General features: G+C 45.6%; 1 protein-coding gene across 1 annotated transcript in view; it reads right to left on the bottom strand.

The window, feature by feature from the left end:
• The window catches only part of TRIO (trio Rho guanine nucleotide exchange factor), a 458,240-nt gene that overhangs the window by 17,081 nt on the left and 419,921 nt on the right, over positions 1-21,238 (bottom strand). The window contains 3 exon segments of the mRNA XM_030551719.1: positions 12,850-12,877; positions 13,276-13,414; positions 14,745-14,992. Coding sequence (XP_030407579.1) covers positions 12,850-12,877; positions 13,276-13,414; positions 14,745-14,992 — 415 coding nt within the window.

The raw sequence follows: 21,238 nt of genomic DNA, 5'->3' as shown, positions 1-21,238 counted from the left end.
ACTTCCTAATATCCAGTTTGTACCCATTCGTCCTCGTGCCTACATTAGTACTAAACTTAAATAATTCCTCTCCCTCCCTAACGTTAACCCCCCTGATATATTTATATAGAGCAAGCATATCCCCCCGCAGCCTTCTTTTGGACAGGCTAAACAAGCCAAGCTCTTTGAGTCTCCTTTCATAAGGCAGGTTTTCCATTCCTCGGATCATCCTAGTAGCCCGTCTCTGGACCTGCTCCAGTTTGAATTCATCCTTCTTGAACATGGGACACCAGAACTGCACACAATATTCCAGATGGGGTCTCACCAGCGCCTTATATAACGGTACTAACACCTCCTTATCCTTGCTGGAAATACCTCGCCTGATGCATCCTAAAATCGCATTTGCTTTTTTAACAGCCGTATCACATTGGCGGCTCATAGTCATCCTGCTATCAACCAATACCCCAAGGTCCTTCTCCTCCTCTGTTGCTTCCAACTGATGTGTCCCCAACATATATCTAAAATTCTTATTATTAATCCCTAAGTGCATGAGCTTGCACTTTTCACTATTGTATTTCATCCTATTAGTATTACTCCAGTTTACAAGGTGGTCCAGATCTTCCTGAATAGTATCCCTGTCCTTCTCCATGTTAGCAACACCCCCCAGCTTTGTGTCATCCGCAAACTTTATTAGCACATTCTCGCTCTTTGTGCCAAGGTCAGTAATAAAAAGGTTAAATAAGATCGGTCCCAAAACCGATCCTTGAGGGACTCCACTAGTAACCTCCTTCCAGCCTGACAGTTCACCCTTCAATACAACCCGCTGGAGTCTCCCCTTTAACCAGTTCCTTATCCACCTTACAACTTTCATATTCGTCCCCATCTTTTCCAATTTAACTAACAGCTCCCCATGTGGAACCGTGTCAAATGCCTTATTGAAATCGAGGTAAATTAGATCTACCGCATTTCCTTTATCTAAGTAATCCGTCACCTTCTCAAAGAAGGAGATCAGATTGGTTTGGCACGATCTACCTTTAGTAAATCCATGTTGCAATTCATTCCAATTACCATTGACCTCTATATCTTTAACTATTTTCTCCCTTAAAATTTTTTCCAAGACCTTACATCCTACAGACGTCAAGCTAACAGGCCTATAATTATTCGGATCACTTTTATTCCCTTTCTTAAAAATAGGAACTATGTTAGCAATTCTCCAGTTGTACGGCACAACCCCCGAATTTATCGATTGCTTAAAAATTCTCGCCAACGGGCTCGCAATTTCACGCGCCAGTTCCTTTAATAGCATGTGTAACTCTATTTATCTGAGACCAAGTCCAATACAATGTCAAGATGAGCCTGAGTAACCCCAAGGGATGAGGTTACTCACCTTGTGGAGTAACTGAGGTTCTTTGAGATGGTTGTCCCTGTGGGTGCTTTACTTTAGGTGCCTTGGTGCCCTGCACTTCTAGTTGGAGACTTGTGGAACTGGTGCCCCAGTTGGTCCTGCATGCGCGGCAGCCAGCTTGCGCCGCTCTGAGTGGCTACCCCACGAGTGCAGCCAATTGCTGCTCAGTTCCTTCTCTACTCCAGAGGATCAAGCCGCAACTCTGAAGCAGGGAAAACCATCTCGAAGAGCCTCAGTTACCTTCTCTTCTTTGAGGAGTGTCCCTGTGGGTCTCCACTTTAGGTGACTGAAGTGCAGTGCCCCTTGGTGGAGAGGAGGGGCTTTGGAGTTGATGTATGTATGGTGGAGAGCATCGATAGACTGAGGTGAGTGTCTGCGGCTAACTGCTGTTCCAGGGCATAGTGTTTGGTAGAAGTATAGTGTGATGCCTAGGTAGCTGCTTTACAAATATCAGTGATAGATACATGTCTGAGAATGGCTATGGATGTGAATATAGCTCTAGCGGAGTGTGTGCGAAGTCCAGAAGGAGCTTGCAGATTGTAATTTTGGCACCATAGCTTTGATATAATTAGATATCTATTTAGAAAGTCTCTGTTTGGAAATGGTTTGGCCTCTTGATCATTCTGTTGTGGATATGAATAGCCTGGATGATTTTCTGAATGTTTTTGTTCTCTCTACATAGAACGCCACTGCTCTGTGGATATTTAGCGTGTGAAGGGATGCCTCCCTGTTTTCAGCATGTGGCTTGGGAAAGAATACAGGTAAGTAAATCGGTTCATTGAGATGGAAGACGGAGGCAACCTTGAGTATGAATTTAGGGTATGGGAGTAGGATGACTGTCCTTGAGGAATGTGGTATAAGGTAGGTGAGCCGTTAGGGCACCCAACTCTCCCACCCTTCGTGCTGATGTGATAGCTACTAGAAAGGCGACCTTCATGGATAAGTGTAGGAATGAGCAGGTCGCTAGCGGTTCAAAGGATTTTCCCATGAGGGCATGGAGAACAAGGTTGAGGTCCCACATAGGGGTCGGGTCTGTTAATGTGGGGTAAGTGTTCTCTATACCCTTGAGAAAGTGCTTAGTCAGTGGATGGGTGAAGACCGTGAGTCTGTCCACCTCGTCATGAAAGCTGGTGATGGCTGATAAATGCACTCTGAGTGAGCTAGTCAAGAGGCCAGAGTTTTTGAATGTGAATATGTAATCAAGGACAGTGGGTAACAGGGCCATTTGTGGAATGATTTGCTTGTCTTGGCACTAGACAGAGACTCTTTTCCACTTGGGTGTGTATGTTTTTCATGTGGAGAGATGTCAGCTGTTAAATAGAATGTCTTGGACCTCCTTGGAACAGCACATTTTGAGTTCTGTCATCCCTGGATTAGCCATGCCTTGAGACGAAGTGCTGGAATGTTGGGGTGACGGAGGTGTCCTGTATCCTGTGTCAGTAGGTGAGGCAGGAGGGGAAGAGTTCATGATCTGACACTACTGGGGTCAGGTATGGGAACCATGTTTGTCTGGGCCATGTTGGTGCAATCAAGATGACTCTGGATTTGTCTTGTCTGATCTTGTGAAGGACACAACTCAACAGGGGTGTCAGGGGGAAGGCGTACAGAAGTGGGGTCTTCCATCTGATGAGGAAGGCATCTCCGAGAGAGTTGTATCCCAGTCCCGCTTGGGGACAATATTGTGGGAATTTGGCATTGTGGGTCACGGCGAAAAGGTCTATTAAGGGGAATCCTCATTGTCGGAATATAATTTGTGGGTCTAGTTCCCACTCATGCGCCTGTGACAAGTTCCTGCTGAGATCATCTGCTGTGGCATTCTGGTTTCCAGGTAGGTTGGATGCCGTGATGTGTATATTGTTGGAGATGCACCATTGCCAGAGGCCGATTGCTTCTGTGTAGAGCAGATAAGATCAGGCCCCTCCTTGGCGAGTTATATAAAACAGTCGCCAAACTGTCTGAGAGAATCTGGACAGTTTTGTTGCGGATCAAGGGGAGAAAGTGATGGCAGGTGTTTGGAACTGCTTGGAGCTCCAGTAGATTTATGTGGAGATTTGACTCCTCTAGGGACCTTCGGCCCTGGATGGTGTTCTCAGCTAAGTGTGCCCCCCATCCTACCAGAGAGGCATCTGTGGTGATAGTGACTGATGGGGTTTCCCTTTGGCAGGGAGGGCCTGAGCAGACATTTGTTTTGTCCACCATGTGTGCGAGTCTTTCACTCTGCTGGGTACTATAAGCTGTCTGTTGATCAAGTGTCTGTGAGGAATGTACACAGTGCATAGCCAGGTTTGTAGACCTCTCATATGTAGCCTGGCATGTTTCATGACAAACGTGGTAGCTGACATGTGTCCAAGAATTTGTAGGCATGTTTTGGTGGACATTTGTGGGCTGTGTCTTACTACTGTGATTAGGTTTGTTAAAGCAAGAAACTGTTGTTGCAGTAGCTGTGCTGATGCCATGACATAGTTGAGGTGTGCCCCAATAAAGTCCAGTTGTTGGGTTGGGGTCAGGGTGGATTTCTGTAGGTTGGTTTGTAAATATGATTAGAGTGGCGTGAGTGGCATGAACTGTCTCGTCGTTTGTCAGGGCTTTTAGACGGCAGTCGTCTAGACAGGGAATATCGTCACACCCTGCTTGAGAAGATGTGCTGCTGCAATAGCCAGTACTTTGGAAAAAACTCTGGGAGTCATAGAGAGGCTGAAGGGAAGTACCCTTGTATTGGTAGTGTAGGTTGCCCAAGGTGAATCGTAGGAATCTCCGGTGCGCCAGGTGGATAGTGACGTGAAAGTAAACATCCTGCAGGTTGAGAGCCGAGAGCCAATTTCCTCTCTCTCCAATGCCAGAATTATTGTTGCTAGGGTTACCATCTTGAAGTGCTGTGTTCTCAAGAACTTGTTCAGTTTGCCTAAGTCCAGAATGTTTCCACCTGTTTTCTTCGGAGTGAGAAAGTAATGAGAGCAGAACCCTCAACCCTTGTGCTGAACTGGTACTGGTTCCACAGCACCTAACTGGAGGAGATGATGTATTTCTTGCTGTAACAGGTACTCGTGAAATGGGTCCCTGAAGAGGGACGGGTAGATGGAATGGAAAGAAAAGGGATGGAATAGCTCTTCTGTGTAATTTCCAGAACACACTTGTCTGTGGTGATGGTTCTCCGGACTGGGTAAAAGGTTGTAAGGTGGTCCTCAAATGGGCTGGAAATTAGAGGTGACTCTGGAAGTGGAGCATGTGGGGCTCTCGTGTCCTTGACCAACACTTCAAAATGTTGCCCAGAAGTGGATGGCTGAGACGTAGACGACTGCTCCTGCGTCTGATGGAGTCTTGTCTGGCACTGCTTGTGGCATTGATCATAAAGTCATTGAGGCTGAGTGTATGGGGCAGGATGGAATCATTGATTGTAGAATCTGCCCTGTTTCTTTCTTGTTCGCAGGGATACAGATTCCAAAGGTATCTTTCGTGTTGCATGTGAGTCCTTCAAGGTGTGCAAGGAGACGTTTGTGCTCTCTGCAAACAAGTTTTGCCCCTCAAAAGATAAGTTCTCTACTATTACCTGAACTTCCCTGGGGAAGCTGGAGAGATGGACCCATGAAGCCCTCTGCATGACAATGGATTGCAACGGAGTGAGGTGCCGTGTCAGCAGAATCTAGAGAAGCTTGAAGGGCAGTTTTGGCGATGAGGAAACCTTCTGCTATACCAGCTTTATATTGTTCTTTTTTGTTAGCTAGGATGTGGCCAATAAAAGATGACATCTGAGAAAAAAAAATGTGCGTCTACTTGGCCAGTAACGCAGAATAGTTTGCTATGTGAAACTGGAGGGCTGCTGATAAATAGGCTTTCCCATTTAAGAAGGCTAGGGGTTTCCAATCTTTATTACAGGGGATGGTTTTGGTTTGATGTTGCTTCCCCCTTTGATTAACTGCCTCCATCACCAATGAGTTTGCAGTAGGGTTGGTAAACAAAAACTCAGCTCCTTTAGCAGGCACATAGCACTTCTTGTCAGATCACTTACAAGAAGGTGGGGCCGTGGCTGGAGTCTGCTATATGGTTTTGCTGGGGCCATGATGGCAGCATAAACAGGTAGTGCTATCTTGGCTGATGGAGAAGCTTGTAATGTATCTGTCAGCTTATGCTGAGTCTCTGGCAACTCAGCCAATGAGTATCAGAGGGGTAGCCATGTTAATCTGGATCTGTAAAAGCAGCAAAGAATCCTATGGCACCTTACAGACTAACAGACGTTTTGGAGCATGAGCTTTCGTGGGTGAATACCCACTTCGTCAGATGCATGTAGTGGAAATTTCCAGGGGCAGGTATATATATGCAAGCAAGCTAGAGATAACGAGGTTAGTTCAATCAGGGAGGATGAGGCCCTGTTCTAGCATTTGAGGTGTGAAAACCAAGGGAGGAGAAAAGACGGTTACTCACCTTTGTAACTGTTGTTCTTCGAGATGTGTTGCTCACATCCATTCCAGGTAGGTGTGCGCGCCGCGCGTGCACGTTCGTCGGAAACTTTTTTACCCTAGCAACTCCAGTGGGCCGGCAGGTCGCCCCCTAGAGTGGCGCCGCCATGGCGCTCTATATATACCCCTGCCGGCCCGCCCGCTCCTCAGTTCCTTCTTGCCGGCTACTCCAACAGTGGGGAAGGAGGGCGGGTGTGGAATGGATGTGAGCAACACATCTCGAAGAACAACAGTTACAAAGGTGAGTAACCGTCTTTTCTTCTTCGAGTGATTGCTCACATCCATTCCAGGTAGGTGACTCCCAAGCCATACCTAGGCGGTGGGGTCGGAGTGAGAAGTCGCGGCACAGAGCACTGCAGTTCCGAAGGCCGCATCCTCCCTCAACTGCTGGACCAGGGCGTAGTGGGAAGCAAAGGTGTGGACCGATGACCAGGTCGCTGCCCGACAGATTTCCTGGATGGGCACACGGGCGAGGAAAGCTAGCGACGACGGGGACTGCCAGATGGTATTGGCGTTGGCCTGGATGGTCCGTATGAAGGGCAGGGCGACCCTGGTGGGAGCATCAGAAGAGAGGATGGTGACAATTGGATCCTCTATCTCCGAGACCTCCTCTGCCTGCAGACTCAGATTTTGAGCCAATCGCCTGAGGAGGTCTTGGTGCGCCCTGAGATCCAGCGGGGGGGGACTGTTGGAGGAGGTACCCGCCACCGCCTCCTCCGGGGAGGAGGATGATGAGACCCCAGGCACGAGAGTGTCTAACTGAGGGTCTTCCTCAGCCCTCGCCTCTGCCTCCGGAGCCGCAGCGGAGTCCTGCTGTTTGGACCCTTCCTCCCCTTCCGGGGAGGGAGGGGGGCGAGACAAGGAGGCTTCAGGGGCCCTACGCTCCGCAGTCGCCGGTCTAGCAGGGAGCTGCTGGGGGCCCTGGGCCTGATGGTATGCCCAGGGTGTCCAGAATCCCCACTGTTGTGGGCCTTGGTCTTGCAGCAGCGGATCACCGAACAGCGCCGCCTGCCGGTCGGTGCCCAGCGCATACCCGCTGTCCATCTGGGAGGATACGGACGGCTGTCTCGAGGGCCATGGTGGGGCCGACCCCGGATGGTAAGGGTCTGCGCGGGCCGGCACGGAGGATCGTCTCGGTGCCGGGGACCGGTGCCGGGAGTCATATCGGTGCCGGGACCGGGATCGGGACCGGGATCTGTCACGGTGCCGGGATCCTGATCGGTACCGGGCGCCGCTTCGGTGCCGGGACCTGCCACCAGCTCGGTGCCGGGAGGTCGACCGGGACCTACCACCAGCTCGGCGCCGGGAGGTCGACCGAGACCGGGACCTGCCACCAGCTCGGTGCCGGGAGGTCGACCGGTGCGGCGAGTAGCGTCGGGACCTGCTCCTGGAGTCGCGGTGCCGGTGTCGCCGACTGGAGCCTGACCGCAACCGCCTCGATGCCGACCGTTGCCGCGAGTGCGACTGGTACCGCTGAGGGGAGCGGTGCCGGGACTGCGAGCGGCGTCGGGATCTGGAGCGCCCAAGACGTCGGGACCTGGATGGCGAACGACTGTCTCTGGGCGGCGCCGACATCATGGGCTTGCCTCTGGACACGACCCGCACCGGAGGTACCGGGGGTGGCAGCCGAGTGGGCTCAGTCAGGGCAATAAGGTCCCGAGCCGAGGCGAAGGTCTCCGGTGTGGATGGGACCACTATCTCAACCCCAGATCTCATGGGGGAGCTCGGCGGCACCGGACTCAACGGACCCGCCGGGCCCGGAGTCAACGGTGTTGACGGTGCCGGCGGCGCCGCGGCCGATGTCGAGGCCGGGCGCTCAAGCCGGGTCTGCCTGGCCGGAGTATCAGACTTCGACGGCCTTGGCTCTGATTCCAGTACCGGAGAGGGTCGGTGCCGAGGAGTCTTCTCGGTGCCGGAGCGATCCGGTGCCGGTGCCGATACCACGGCCTGCGAAGCCGACGGGTCAAGTGCCGCCTCCATTAGGAGAGTTCGGAGCCTCTGATCCCTCTCCTTCTTTGTCCTCGGCTTAAAAGCCTTACAGATGCGGCACTTGTCGGATCTGTGCGATTCCCCGAGGCACTTCAGGCACGCTTCGTGGGGATCGCTGGTAGGCATGGGCTTCTTGCAGGCCGCACACTGCTTGAAGCCCGGCGAAACAGGCATGAGCCTGACGCCGGGTGCCGGGAAGGGCTAAGCCCCCGGCGAAGAACTACTTAACAACTATTTAACTAAACTATCTACTTAACAAACTAATTAACAACTATAATGGAACTAGAGATGAACGATAGATAAACGATAGATAACTAGGAGAGCTAGGGACGTGGAGGACAGCTAAGCCGCGCTCCACAGTTCCAACGACCGACACGGCGGTAAGAAGGAACTGAGGAGCGGGTGGGCCAGCAGGGGTATATATAGAGCGCCATGGCGGCGTCACTCTAGGGGGCGACCTGCCGGCCCACTGGAGTTGCTAGGGTAAAAAAGTTTCCGACGAACGTGCACGCGCGGCGCGCACACCTACCTGGAATGGATGTGAGCAATCACTCGAAGAAGAAACTGCTTTTGTAGTTGGCAAGCCATTCACAGTCTTTGTTTAATCCTGAGCTGATGGTGTCAAATTTGCAGATGAACTGAAGCTCAGCAGTTTCTCTTTGAAGTCTGGTCCTGAAGTTTTTTTTGCTGCAGGATGGCCACCTTAAAATCTGCTATAGTGTGGCCAGGGAGGTTGAAGTGTTCTACAGGTTTTTGTATATTGCCATTCCTGATATCTGATTTGTGTCCATTTATCCTTTTCCAGGACTGTCCAGTTTGGCCGATGTACATAGCGGAGGGGCATTGCTGGCATATGATGGCGTATGTTACATTGGTGGATGTGCAGCTGAATGAACCGGTGATGGTGTGGCTGATCTGGTTAGGTCCTGTGATGGTGTCGCTGGTGTAGCTATGTGGGCAGAGTTGGCATTGAGGTTTGCTGCATGGATTGGTTCCTGAGCTAGAGTTACTATGGTGCGGTGTGCAGTTACTGGTGAGAATATGTTTCAGGTTGGCAGGTTGTCTGCGGGCGAGGACTGGCCTGTCACCCAAGGCCTGTGAAAGCGTGGGATCATTGTCCAGGATGGCTTGTAGATCCCTGATGATGCGTTGGAGGAGTTTTAGCTGGGGACTGTATGTGATGGCCAGTGGAGTCCTGTTGGTTTCTTTCTTGGGTTTGTCTTGCAGTAGGAGGCTTCTGGGTACACGTCTGGCTCTGTTGATCTGTTTCCTTATTTCCTCATGCAGGTATTGTAGTTTTGAGAATGTTTGGTGGAGATTTTGTAGATGTTGGTCTCTGTCTGAGGGGTTAGAGCAGATGCGGTTGTACCTCAGTGCTTGGCTGTAGACAATGGATCGTGTGATGTGCCCGGGATGGAAGCTGGAGGCATGAAGGTAGGCATAGCGGTCGGTAGGTTTTCGGTATAGGGTGGTGTTAATGTGACCATCACTTATTTGCACCGTGGTGTCTAGGAAGTGGATCTCCTGACCAGGGTTATTCTATCTACTACCCAAGATCCACAAACCTGGAAATCCTAGACGCCCTATCATCTCGGGCATTGGCACTCTCACTGAAGGACTGTCTGGATATGTGGACTCTCTACTCAGACCCTATGCTACCAGCACTCCCAGCTATCTCCATGACACCACTGATTTCCTGAGGAAACTACAATACTTCGGTGACCTTCCAGAAAACCCATCCAAACACACCATGGATATAGAGGCTCTCTACACAAACATCCCACACACAGATGGAATACAAGCTGTCAGGAACAGTATCCCTGGTGATGCCACAGCACAACTGGCTGCTGAGCTTTGTGCCTTTATCCTCTCACACAACTATTTCAAATGTGATGACAATACATATCTCCAGATCAGTGACACCGCTATGGGCACCCTCATGGTCCCACAATATGCCAATATTTTTATGGCCAACCTGGAACAACGGTTCCTCAGCTCTCGTCCACTCACCTCCCTTCTCTACCTACGCTACATTGATGACATCTTCATCAACTGGACCCATGGGAAGGAGACTCTGGAAAAATTCCACCACAATTTCAACAGCTTCCACCCCACCATCAACCTCAGCCTGGACCAACCTACACTGGAGGTCCACTTACTACGGAAAAGGATAAATGACACAAATCAGATGGCAATATACAAAAACCTGTAGGAGAACACTTCAACCTCCCTGGCCACAGTATAGCAGATTTTAAGGTGGCCATCCTGCAGCAAATAAACTTCAGGACCAGACCTCAGAGAGAAACTGCTGAGCTACAGTTCATCTGCAAATTTGACACCATCAGCTCAGGATTAAACAAAGACTGTGAATGGCTTGCCAACTACAAAACCAGTTTCTCCTCCCTTAGTTTTCACATCTCAAATGCTAGAACAGGGCCCCATCCTCCCTGATTGAACTAACCTCGTTATCTCTAGCTTACTTGCATATATATACCTGCCCCTGGAAATTTCCACTACATGCATCTGACGAAGTGGGTATTCACCCATGAAAGCTCATGCTTCAAAACGTCTGTTAGTCTTTAAGGTGCCACAGGATTCTTTGCTGTTTTTTCAGCCAATGAGATGTCTAGTGAATCAACTACTCTTTTAATAAATACTGAAAGGATTGAAGTAATTTCTCAATGTAGGGTGGGGGGTGCGGGAAGGCACATTATCGTTTCGCCCGGAGACGAAGCAGGGATGTGGGAGAGTGTCACCCTCCGGCCTGTCCACAGATTCTTCAGCTTCCTCTTCCAGCAGTTTTGGGGAAGCTGGAGCAGATGGAGGTGATCGCTGTGTCCTGGATGGATTGGATGACTGGGTGTTCTGGGCTCTGTATAATGCCCGGGGGTCCCAGTACTCCCACTGCGGTGGGAAGGCCATGGGTGGGGACACCCATTGTGGGGTTTGCCAACCCACGCCCTGTGGCCGAGTGGGTCCAAGTTTAGGAGAAGGGTGGTGAGGTGTGCCCACTCCTGTCTCCACTTCCTCCTCTTCATCAGCGGAGAGAGGAGGGGCTGAGCTATCGAGTGTATTAATAAAGCTTGGCCCTGACGCTGGCCGGGGTGCCATCGGTGCCAAAGAGCAAGTGGAAGCAATGAAGAGGTCTGCATGGCTGACAGACTGTTGCAGTACCGGGATACTCAGTGCCGGCACAGCAGACAAGCTCAGGCTGGGAACCAGAGGGAGCATTGTTGGTGCCGTAGACTTGTCATATTGTATTGGTGAGGCAGGAGCCACAGCGCTGTGCTGTGTCTGAGGTTTCTGTTTCCTTAGTGTCGAGCTATGAGGCTCAGTTTTGCCACTATGAAAGCGAAACCACACAGGGACTTTTGCTCCTCGGATGTCTCGGTACCGGACGGTCCTGGTGCCTTGCGGTCCGGCGCTCTGGGTGCTGTTGATGCCAGGGCAGTTTTTGCAGTCGGGGATTGCTTTTTTGGAGGTGAAGGAGTGAGACCGCTTTTTGCATGGCGAGGAGTGAGACCACTTTTTGTGGATTTGGTAGGACCAGGGTCCTTAGCAGCCATTTTTGAAAAGGACCCCATATCTCAGGCAGCCGCAGGTGAGGCCTGGCGAGGAGGTGTCCTGGACTAAGGGTCGGAGGGATCTCCTCCTCATTAAAAGTTTTAATTGGAGGTCCCTAGCCTTTCTTGTCCACACTGTGAGGACACTTTTGGGTAATGTGTGTCTCCCCCAGGCAATGAATACACTGTGAGTGGCCACCTGTCACTGGTATTGAGAGTCTGGAGGTCAGACAGCGCTTGAAACCTGGAGAGCCAGGCATGTCTGAGAGGCTAGCTGAATGAAGAATGGGAATAGTCCCAGTCTAATGCCTCTGCGGTGGCTGCCTGCCAGAGGTGGGGAGAAAAATGGGAAAGTGTTTTTTTTTTTTAATTAAATGTGAAAAATAAAAGAAAAATGAATGGAGAGATAAACAATGAGGAAAATTAACTGATAAAAGAGCAGAGATTAAAGGAACATGAGAGTAGATAAGGGCACTGCTGTCATTCCAACCAAACCCAAGGGCAGTAGAGAAGGAACTGGGTGGTGGCTGGCTGCGCGCATGGGGTAGCTGTTCGGAATGGTGCAAGATGACTGTCATACATGCGCAGCCAACTGGGGCACTGCTACCACAAGTCTCAGACTAGAAATGCAGGGCACCAAGACACCTAAAGTAGAGCACCCACAGGGACACTCCTCGAAGAAGAAACCTAAGGTACCTACGTAATTATGTTCTCTTCAAGATCTGGGCCTTGCCAGAGCAATTCATGTATTCATCACCTCACAATTGGATTATTGGATGGTGTTTATATTTGAAGATCACTCAGAAGCCAGAGCTGGTGCAGAATGCTCTACTCAATCCAATATGTGGATGTTAGCAAAGTTCAGCAAACACATAGGTTTTCTGTTTACTCGTAGGTCAGATCAGCCCTTGCATTTGAAGAGCTCTTGTTAACATTCCCTAGATTTGACAGTGAGGGAATGGATGCATGGCGTTCTTGGGGGAAGGTTCTCAATTCTAGATCTTGTTTTCCCCCCATGTCCAACAGTCAGAATTTTACTGGCCTTCTGTGTTAAATACAAGACCCATCTCTTTTTTCAGGCATAAGTCATAGTAGGGAGAGGAAAGGAGAGGGTGGGAATCTGTTAGCAGTGGCATCTTTGCCCATTTCTTAAAGGTATGTTATACAGTAAAATATGTATTAGTTATTATTTAATTGTAGATATATGCTCAAAGTTCCAAGATAATACCACAGCACATACTTCATGGACTGCCTCCCTTCTCCAAAAAACCTTCAAGCTTTTAAGATACAACACAGTCAATTCCTGATGTGTGTCACATCAAGCAAGTGACTATTTTTGGTGATGAAGCAATGAGGAGTGGTTTCTCCTACACTCAAAATTCCCATCAGCAGATACAATGCAAAGTACGTTTTCCTCAAAATACAGTTACTATGGCTTTTAATTATTAGAACAACTTACCGTCATAAATGTAGTTGGGGTTGAGAAGCTGAAAACAAGAGAAAGTGAATTAATTGTTTCTTTCAAGTAACATTCTTAAAACCAATATTATTTCCAATGGTCTAAAATGAAAACCATTTAGCATGGCAATGGGTTTTAGTCAGACCCACAAAAGCACAGAAGCAGCTGCAACTCAGTGTTTTGGCACCCATACCAATCTCCCCATATTCACTTTGGAACGGCATCACAGCCTCAAACTGGAGGATCACTTCTACATGCTCTGAATTTGGAGAAACAACATCAAGAACCACACACACCTGAGCCAAATTCCTCCTTGGTCTAATGCCACTCAGACCAACGCTGTTACACAAGAGACTAATTTGACCTATTATTTTAATTTACCCCCACAGGATCATTTTTGAAATATCATATCCTTGTAGCATTTACCTTCACGGAAACCTTGTTGGCAAGTCCTTCTCGGGATTTGCGATAACCATTTTCTAGCTTGCCTTCCCTTTTGCCGTCTTTATCTTTTTTCTCAGATTTCTTCCTTAAACGGAGTGCTGTGTGCCAAGATGCTGACTTCCTGAAGGCAGAACATTAACGTTTTGTTCAACTCTTTTGAGCCCTCAGCAGGGCATTGTGCTGTTTAACTTCACTTGCATTGGAAAATTTTAATGTTTGTAAATATCTAAGAGAAAAGATTGCAGAGTCCAGTCCTGTTGAGTATGGGAGCTGTAAAGGAAACTCATAAAATATCTTCAAGAAATGTTAGATTTCCTGGTGACCCTTTCATGCTAAAAGTATCAATTTTGATCTCAGTGTATTTCTGCACAAAATTAAAGGATGCAGGGTAAGTACAAGAAACATTTTGCTTTCGTTTAAAACTGTAGCCAAAATGAAAGGATCAATGAGAAGCATTGTAATATATGGAATCTTACCCATGAAGCTAAGCCTTTCATAAAATCATGGAAACTGTCAGTCAAACACAGCAATGGCCCATAAGTCCTGTCTCCAACCACTGGCACCGACTTTTCAAAGTGATGGGGGGTGCCTGACCCTGGCTCCACCCCCACTCGAGTGCACCACGTCCTTGCTCCTTCCCCTCAGCCTCCTAAACACCATGAAACAGCTGTTCATGGCAGGCGGGAAGCACTGATTTGTGGAGCCCGCTTGTGGGTCAGAGGTGCTGGGGGAGCTGATTGGTGGGCTGCCAGTGGCTGCTCAGCACCTACCATTTTTTCCCTGTGGGTGCTCCAGGGGGGGAGAACCCATGGATTCAGCGCCTATGTCTCCAACACTGACCAATGACAAATGTTTCAGATACAAACAGACTCCCCATAAATTATCCAATTTTCTAATACTACAGTATGGCGAGAAATATACTTTCATGCTAACAACCACCTTTGTCCTTTAAAGCATAAGAACTAGCAGTCCCAATAATCTCATCTTTATTGGTATAAATACAGTTTATTCTTCTTCTTAATAGAAATGCCTAATCCTTAATAAATTATTCCATTTAAAGTTTGCCTTAATTTCCATTTCAGCTCTCTTGATTCTTTTATTAAGGGAAAGGTTAAGTTTGAGTGCACAATTAGCCTTCTCTCAATAATATTAGGTATCATATCAGGAAAGCTCAACAGCATTTGTAATAAAGAAAATACTTGCTTGGTTTCTTAAACATTTCTATCATAGCAAATATCCAACCTATAAATCAGTTTTACAGACACCAAGACACACCAGATATCTTCCAGGACTTCATCACACATGATATCCATTTCCTTCTGGAAGTTCACATAAACTTTTAGTTTAGAAGGCTCAAATCCTGATTTAATTGTAAACCTTTTTACAAAATGCTCAAGGAACATAAAACATGTGCAAACCCTCTTCTCTTCTGAAGAAATCCAGACACTCACTTGATTGTTCCATCGTGGTTGTCAATGATGACTGCACTGGTATGTCCCAAGACATAGCCGGGAATCCAGCCCTCGGCTGCAGGGCACTGGTCAGTGGCGGCTCTGAACACCAAAAACATGTTCTGTTGGTTGCTGGCTAGAATTTGCACGACCTCTCCTTGGTAGACATTTATCTCATCCTCCTTCACTGCCGTGTAATCGTGTGTCACCAGCATGGTGGAGATATTGCTACTGCTGCTACTTTCACTCTGTAGTATTAATGGGGTAGGGACAGAGAAGGGAGGGGAAAAAATGGGATCAAATTTAGAGCTCACACAGAGGACACTTAAACTTACATTGTACTGCAACACTAAACAATGTGTAGTCCAAGGATTTTATCCTTCTTTTTGCACATGCCTGGTCTACTGTATCTTTGTCATTTACACAAATAAAATACACTATCAATTGCCATTACAGAAAGCTGGTGAAGAAGTGGAGATTTCCCCCCTCCATATTTGTTACTTTTATTATTCTATGGATCCCAGTTTTATTGAAGCTTCATGACATCCTCTTTTACTACCTACAAAAGCAAACTACAGTATACAGGATTATCCATTACGAGGCATTATAAATCACAATTTGAAAGAGACCAAAAATTAAGGCTAGGACCCAAGCGAATGAAAGCTGGGAAATTTAGCATTGAAGCAGATGATCATTCTCACCTTGCTTCATTTGTTGGATCTTAGGACACTAGCTCAATCTTGCCTATTACATATAATAAGACACAAAAGGGCAAAATGAATTGGCTTTTGTTATTGTTTCTCTGAAACATTAATGCTTGCCAGTTTCGTTTTTAAAGTCTAACAGATTTATTTGGGCATATGCTTTTGTGGGTAAAAAACCCACTTCTTCAAATGCATGCATCCACTCCAGGCATCTGAAGAAGTGGGTTTTTTACCCACGAAAGCTTATGCCCAAATAAATCTGTTAGGCTTTAAGGTGCCACTGGACTCCTCGATGTTTGTGTGGATACAGACTAACACGGCTACCCCTCTGACAGTTTAGTTTGTATGGGTTTTTTATTATTTATTTTTAAATGTGTAGGATGAGAAATTACCTACTTATTAGGGTTTTTTTTGTTTTTGTTTTTTAAAAACCCTCTCCCTTGCGACCCTCCTTCCTGGAAAAATAGAGCATTAATTGACCCATTTATAGCTATACTTTTTCTCATATTCTATCAGTAAGTACAACCATTAGAAGCACATGTAGTTACAAGCATGGACTCAATATTGTATGGGTATACCTGATTTTTTTGCCTTTCTCCTTAATAAGCATTGGCAACAAATATAATGACTGATCAATAACTCAGATGATGTAAATCACACTATCAAAGATTTTCAGCCAAGAAAAGTTACCTGTCCTGACAATGGTCCCACCTGAGAAATCAGATTTGCTATTTCCTCGTGACTACTTGCTTCTGAAGTTTAATGGAAGTCAACATACAATTTCTCATGAGATTAACAAACCAACTTCATACAGCTTGGCCCTGAACCATCCAGTTCTCTTAGAAAGGAGTTAAAAGTAAACCAACCTGTAAACTGGGGGACTGGATGATTCCAGAGAATAACAATATGGCGTTAAGTGTTGCTGCTCTGAATATATTTTAAGTCAATGACTATTATCACTACCATCACCCAATGGCTGGTCAATAGCCCAAAGACATTAAGCTGATGGTGAAAAGTCCCTAACAGAAAATGCACCCTGTGCTGGCAATGTCAGTAGAGAGGACAAGAATTCAACTGTCTCCCCATTATTAAGCCACTCCTAGCTGATCATCAATATAAGCAGTTTATGTCCTGAAATAAGGAAATTTCATTTTCACATGTAAGTAAAAATGAAAAGAAAATGGGCCACAATCTACTCAGTTACATCAATATTAAGTTTCTTCAGATTTACACCAGTGTAAATGATAGTTAGGCCCCGTGTTTAATACGTCATGGTCACAAGAGTAAAGCCTGCTCGAATGGCACCTTCTTACTCAACACAACTACTCCTGATGTATATTCTGAGTTATCATTGTAGGCAGCCTGGCCCCACCCACAGTGCACTGGGCTGGGAGTTCTATTCCTGGCTCTTCCATCTACTAGCTGTGTGACCGTGAGCATGTCACCACATCTTTCAGTGTTGCTGTTTCTCTTCACACTTTTTTGTGTTTCTCGTCTATTTTGAATTCAAGTTATTAGGGGTAGGAACTCTCTCTGATTATGTGTTGGCACAGTACCTAGCACAGTGGGGTCTTTAGACACTACTTAAATATCTTAGTATTACCTGTAATACTGCTCTGGTGATTAAAGTAAGTATGTACTGCATTTCACTCCCAGTATCATGACAGAGCACAAACAGCTCTGGGTGAGGGAACAGGATTTTATTCTGGGCTGCATACCCCAATAAGATAATTAACTAAATTCCAGTTAACTGACTTTGTATGACAGTTAACAATACTCAAGACAAAAAGAACCCAGGTTGACTCTCTCACCCTAGGGAGGGTCAATGGTCCCTGTAAACAGCATGTCTGAGGAGGGAGCATCTGCAAAACTGCCTGCCTGGCCTGGGAGTGAGCACAGCCAGCCAGCCAGGGAAAGGGCGCATCAGCACATACAAATTCTGCTAGCAGCTTCCTTAATACCAGTAGGGAGCATCTTCAAATTTTTATGCCAGCCTAGGAATGTGCCCATCACATCTATGAAGGCAGGGAGATTCATCTAATTTCCACGCAAGTCAATATATCAGCACAAATGCAGCCCCAGTAGGGAGCATCCATAAATTTCCAACATGGTCAGATTCATAGATTCCAAGGCCACAAGGGACCATTATGATCATCCATGGAACACAGGCCAGAGAACTTTCCCAGAATAATTTCTAGGAAATTTCTGTAAAAGCAGCAAAGAATCCTGTAGCACCTTATAGACTAACAGACGTTTTGGAGCATGAGCTTTCGTGGGTGAATACCCACTTCGTCGGATGCATCCAACGAAGTGGGTATTCACCCACGAAAGCTCATGCTCCAAAACGTCTGTTAGTCTATACGGTGCCACAGGATTCTTTGCTGCTTTTACAGATCCAGACTAACACAGCTACCCCTCTGATACTAGGAAATTTCTATAGAGCATATAATTTCGAAAAACATCCAATCTTAATTTAAAAATTGTCCATGATTGAGAATCCACCAAAACCCTGGTAAATTGTTCCAAATGTTAGCTTCCCTCATTGTTAAAAATGTATGCCTTAATTCCATTCTGAATTTGTTCAGCTTCAACTTCCAGTCAGTGAACTGTATTACACTCTTCTCTGCTAGACTGAAGAGACAATGATCAAATATTGGTTCCCTATGAAGGTAAATACAGACTGTAATCAAGTCACCCCTCAAACCTTCTCTTTGTTAAACTAAATAGAGTCCCTTGAGACTATCACTATCAGCATGTTTTCTGACCTTTTAACAATTCTTGTGACTTTTCTGTAAACTCTTTCCAATTTATCAACATCCTTGAATTGCTTTCTGGCAGCAGCTGCACCAGTGGAAAGAACAGAATTAAAATGATCTCTCTACTACTACTCAAGGTTACCTAGTTATCATCCTCAACTCTGCTGGCCATAGATTTCTCCTTGTGTCCCTTTCCTTCCCTTATCAATCTTCTGTAATTCCTAATTTCTGATTTATATTCATTACTATCAACTTCCCCTTTCTTCCATTTGCTATATGTTATTTTTAAATTTTTATAGCTGCCTTCACTCCCCTTCTGTACCAGATAGTTTCTTTTTCCTTTTTAACCAATATGGGAATCTAGTTACATGTTCTTAAACAATTCCCAATTATCATTCACATATTTCTGATTAAATTCTGCCTCCCAGCTGATTTGGCTTGTAATTGTTTTCAGCGTTGTGAAACTGGGACTATTAAAGCATCAAGTACACATTTATTAGTGATCTGGACTTTATTCTGTTTGCACATTATAAATGTGATCAAGTCATGATCATTTGTATCTAAGTTACCTCTAATTTTTAGTTCTATGATCAGTTCCTCTTTATTTGTCAAGAAGAGGTCTAATATAGAATTCCCCCATGTTGGATGCAACACTTTTTGAGTTAGGAGACTGTCATATTATTCAGAAATTCCAGGGATGTTTTAATACTGACAGCAAGACACCTCCAGAATATGTCACTTAAACTGAAGTCCCCATGATCATGCAGCTTTTTTTTCCTATCCATTATAAATGGATGTGCAAGAAGCTGGCCATCCTGTTTGAGGGTCTGCAGCAGACACCAACTGATACCCCATCTTGTGCTTTATCTGATAAGACATTGCTTCATGAGCATTCAAGATCATTTTCTCTTGTGTTATCAGTGACTCAGAAACAGGTAACGCCATTTTTGACAAAGTGTCACTCTCAGTCTCCTTTTGCCTGTTTGCGCCTTTCTAAATATGTTATAACCATTAATTTTAACGTTCCAAACATGTGAATCATCCCACCAGAACTACGCGCAAACTGCTAGCACTGTCAGGGAAACTGCACAGCAATCTAGCCCAAGAAGGGAAAACCTACAAAGTACCATGTCCCCCCTACTTTCTCCCCATAATCCAAGCACTGTGTACCATAAAAACTTAATCAAGAATTATTTCCACATACTTGACAAAGTAGAAATCTTCTATGTTTTGAATAGGTGTTTCTCACAGCTTTTACAAAAGCCAGACTAGAAGATTCATTTCATGTGTTTTTCAGGGTTTCCCCCTTTTCATTTATGAAACAGAAACACATGCCTATGTGAGTGCATGTGTATGTATATTTTTACACATATAATTTAACTACATCTATATGAGTGTGTGTAAATAGGTACACACATTCACAAATGAATACATCAAATTTAAGGACAAACCTTCACAGCTCATTTTCTCCAATTAGTAGATCACAGAGTGAAGTCACTAAGTTAAAATATGTGACATCACCTTGTATGACAACAGAAAGTGAAATTATACATGTAAAATTAAGACCTACCTCTATAATCAAGCTAAAAGAGAAGGTGAGTTGTGAGGGAGAAAGCATATTCAGATACTGTTGGCTATTGTAGAAAGCAAACACAGAAATTATGGCCTCCCTTTCAAGTTTGCATGAATGTCCCTGTTCAAAAAATGGAATTTTAATAATTGATTTAAAACCTTATATGGGAATGACAGAAGAAATTGGTGTTTATCGCTTTAGTATAAATAAAAATATCTTATTAATGCACTATTCATTTATTGAAAAGACATCTATTTACCCTAGATATCACATTAACATAACATTCTGCTAGACTAAAGAAAAGATAAAGGCAAGACAAAAGCCAAACCAAATGAAAATTAGAAGGAGACCAGATCAAATAAAAAAGAATACATGCAAAGCACAATTTTTTTCCTCTAAGGCTATTACAAAGGTAAGTGTAATAACTAAAACATCACGAGAGAGCTCTATATGGTAAACAATTCTACCAAGAAGTGCATGCATTTAAAAAAGTATTTGCAGTTGGTTAGATGATTTGCAATTGGTATTGTGTAGGAGCAGTGACAGGTACTGAAAAAATGAACACTTGTGAATACAACACTTAGTGAGGGAAACCCAAATGCTGGTGAAAGGCATGGTGACATGCCTATCACATTCACAGTGAGTTACATTCATTTGTTGTGCATTACATTTGCACATGCCCCAAGACCACTATGTTGCGTTTCCTGGTGGACATCAGTAGAGAATATGGATTCTGTTAACCCTTTTTTCCCCACACACAAAAAAGTGCAGACTAAAAGGTTGAATCTCCAGATGCCCTAACACAGTTTCTTTTACATAGGGGAATAAAAGCGTGGAGTGAATATTTCCACTTTCTAACTTTTTGGGGGCTGACAGTGATAAGGGGTTTTTTTGGTTTGTGTGTTTTCAGTTGATACTTGGAAGCTTCACTGACTTGATATGGGATTTAAAGATGAGTGAAAAGAATGCTGCAGTTCAATTAAGGCTGAAAGGAGTAAAATAAGGCAGCCCAGGGAGCATGATGTGGATCCCTGACCAAAGTCAAAACAATATAGGAAAAACCAAAAAGGGATGGATGTGTGTGGGGCAAAAGCCCCAAGGCAACTGGCCAACCAGAAATTTTAAAAATGCTGTTGGTGGCACACAGAGGCCATGTGATTATCAAATTAAGCACGTTAATTACCTGCCTTCGGATTAGAGACAAAAATGCAAGGAGAGTGAGTTAGTAGGTATCAGACTAGTGATTTATGTTTTCAGCAGAGGTGGAAGTCGCAACTTGTTAGCAGTTGTGTTGTGTCTGTATACATATCACAAGTCAGTTTCATGCATACACACACAGACATAGAATATATATTCTCTTTGTTTGTGTAGAGAAGATATTGGAACAGTTGATTATTTCAGAGCAGTGCAGCACTGGAGAGCCAGAAGTTAGTATGGAGAGTGATGGTAACGCACAGAAGG

This window comes from Gopherus evgoodei, chromosome 2 (genome assembly GCF_007399415.2).
Source record: "Gopherus evgoodei ecotype Sinaloan lineage chromosome 2, rGopEvg1_v1.p, whole genome shotgun sequence".
NCBI classification, from domain to species: domain Eukaryota; kingdom Metazoa; phylum Chordata; order Testudines; family Testudinidae; genus Gopherus; species Gopherus evgoodei.
The sequence above is the reverse complement of the archived record's forward strand: the minus strand, read 5'-3'. Positions and strand labels throughout refer to the sequence as shown.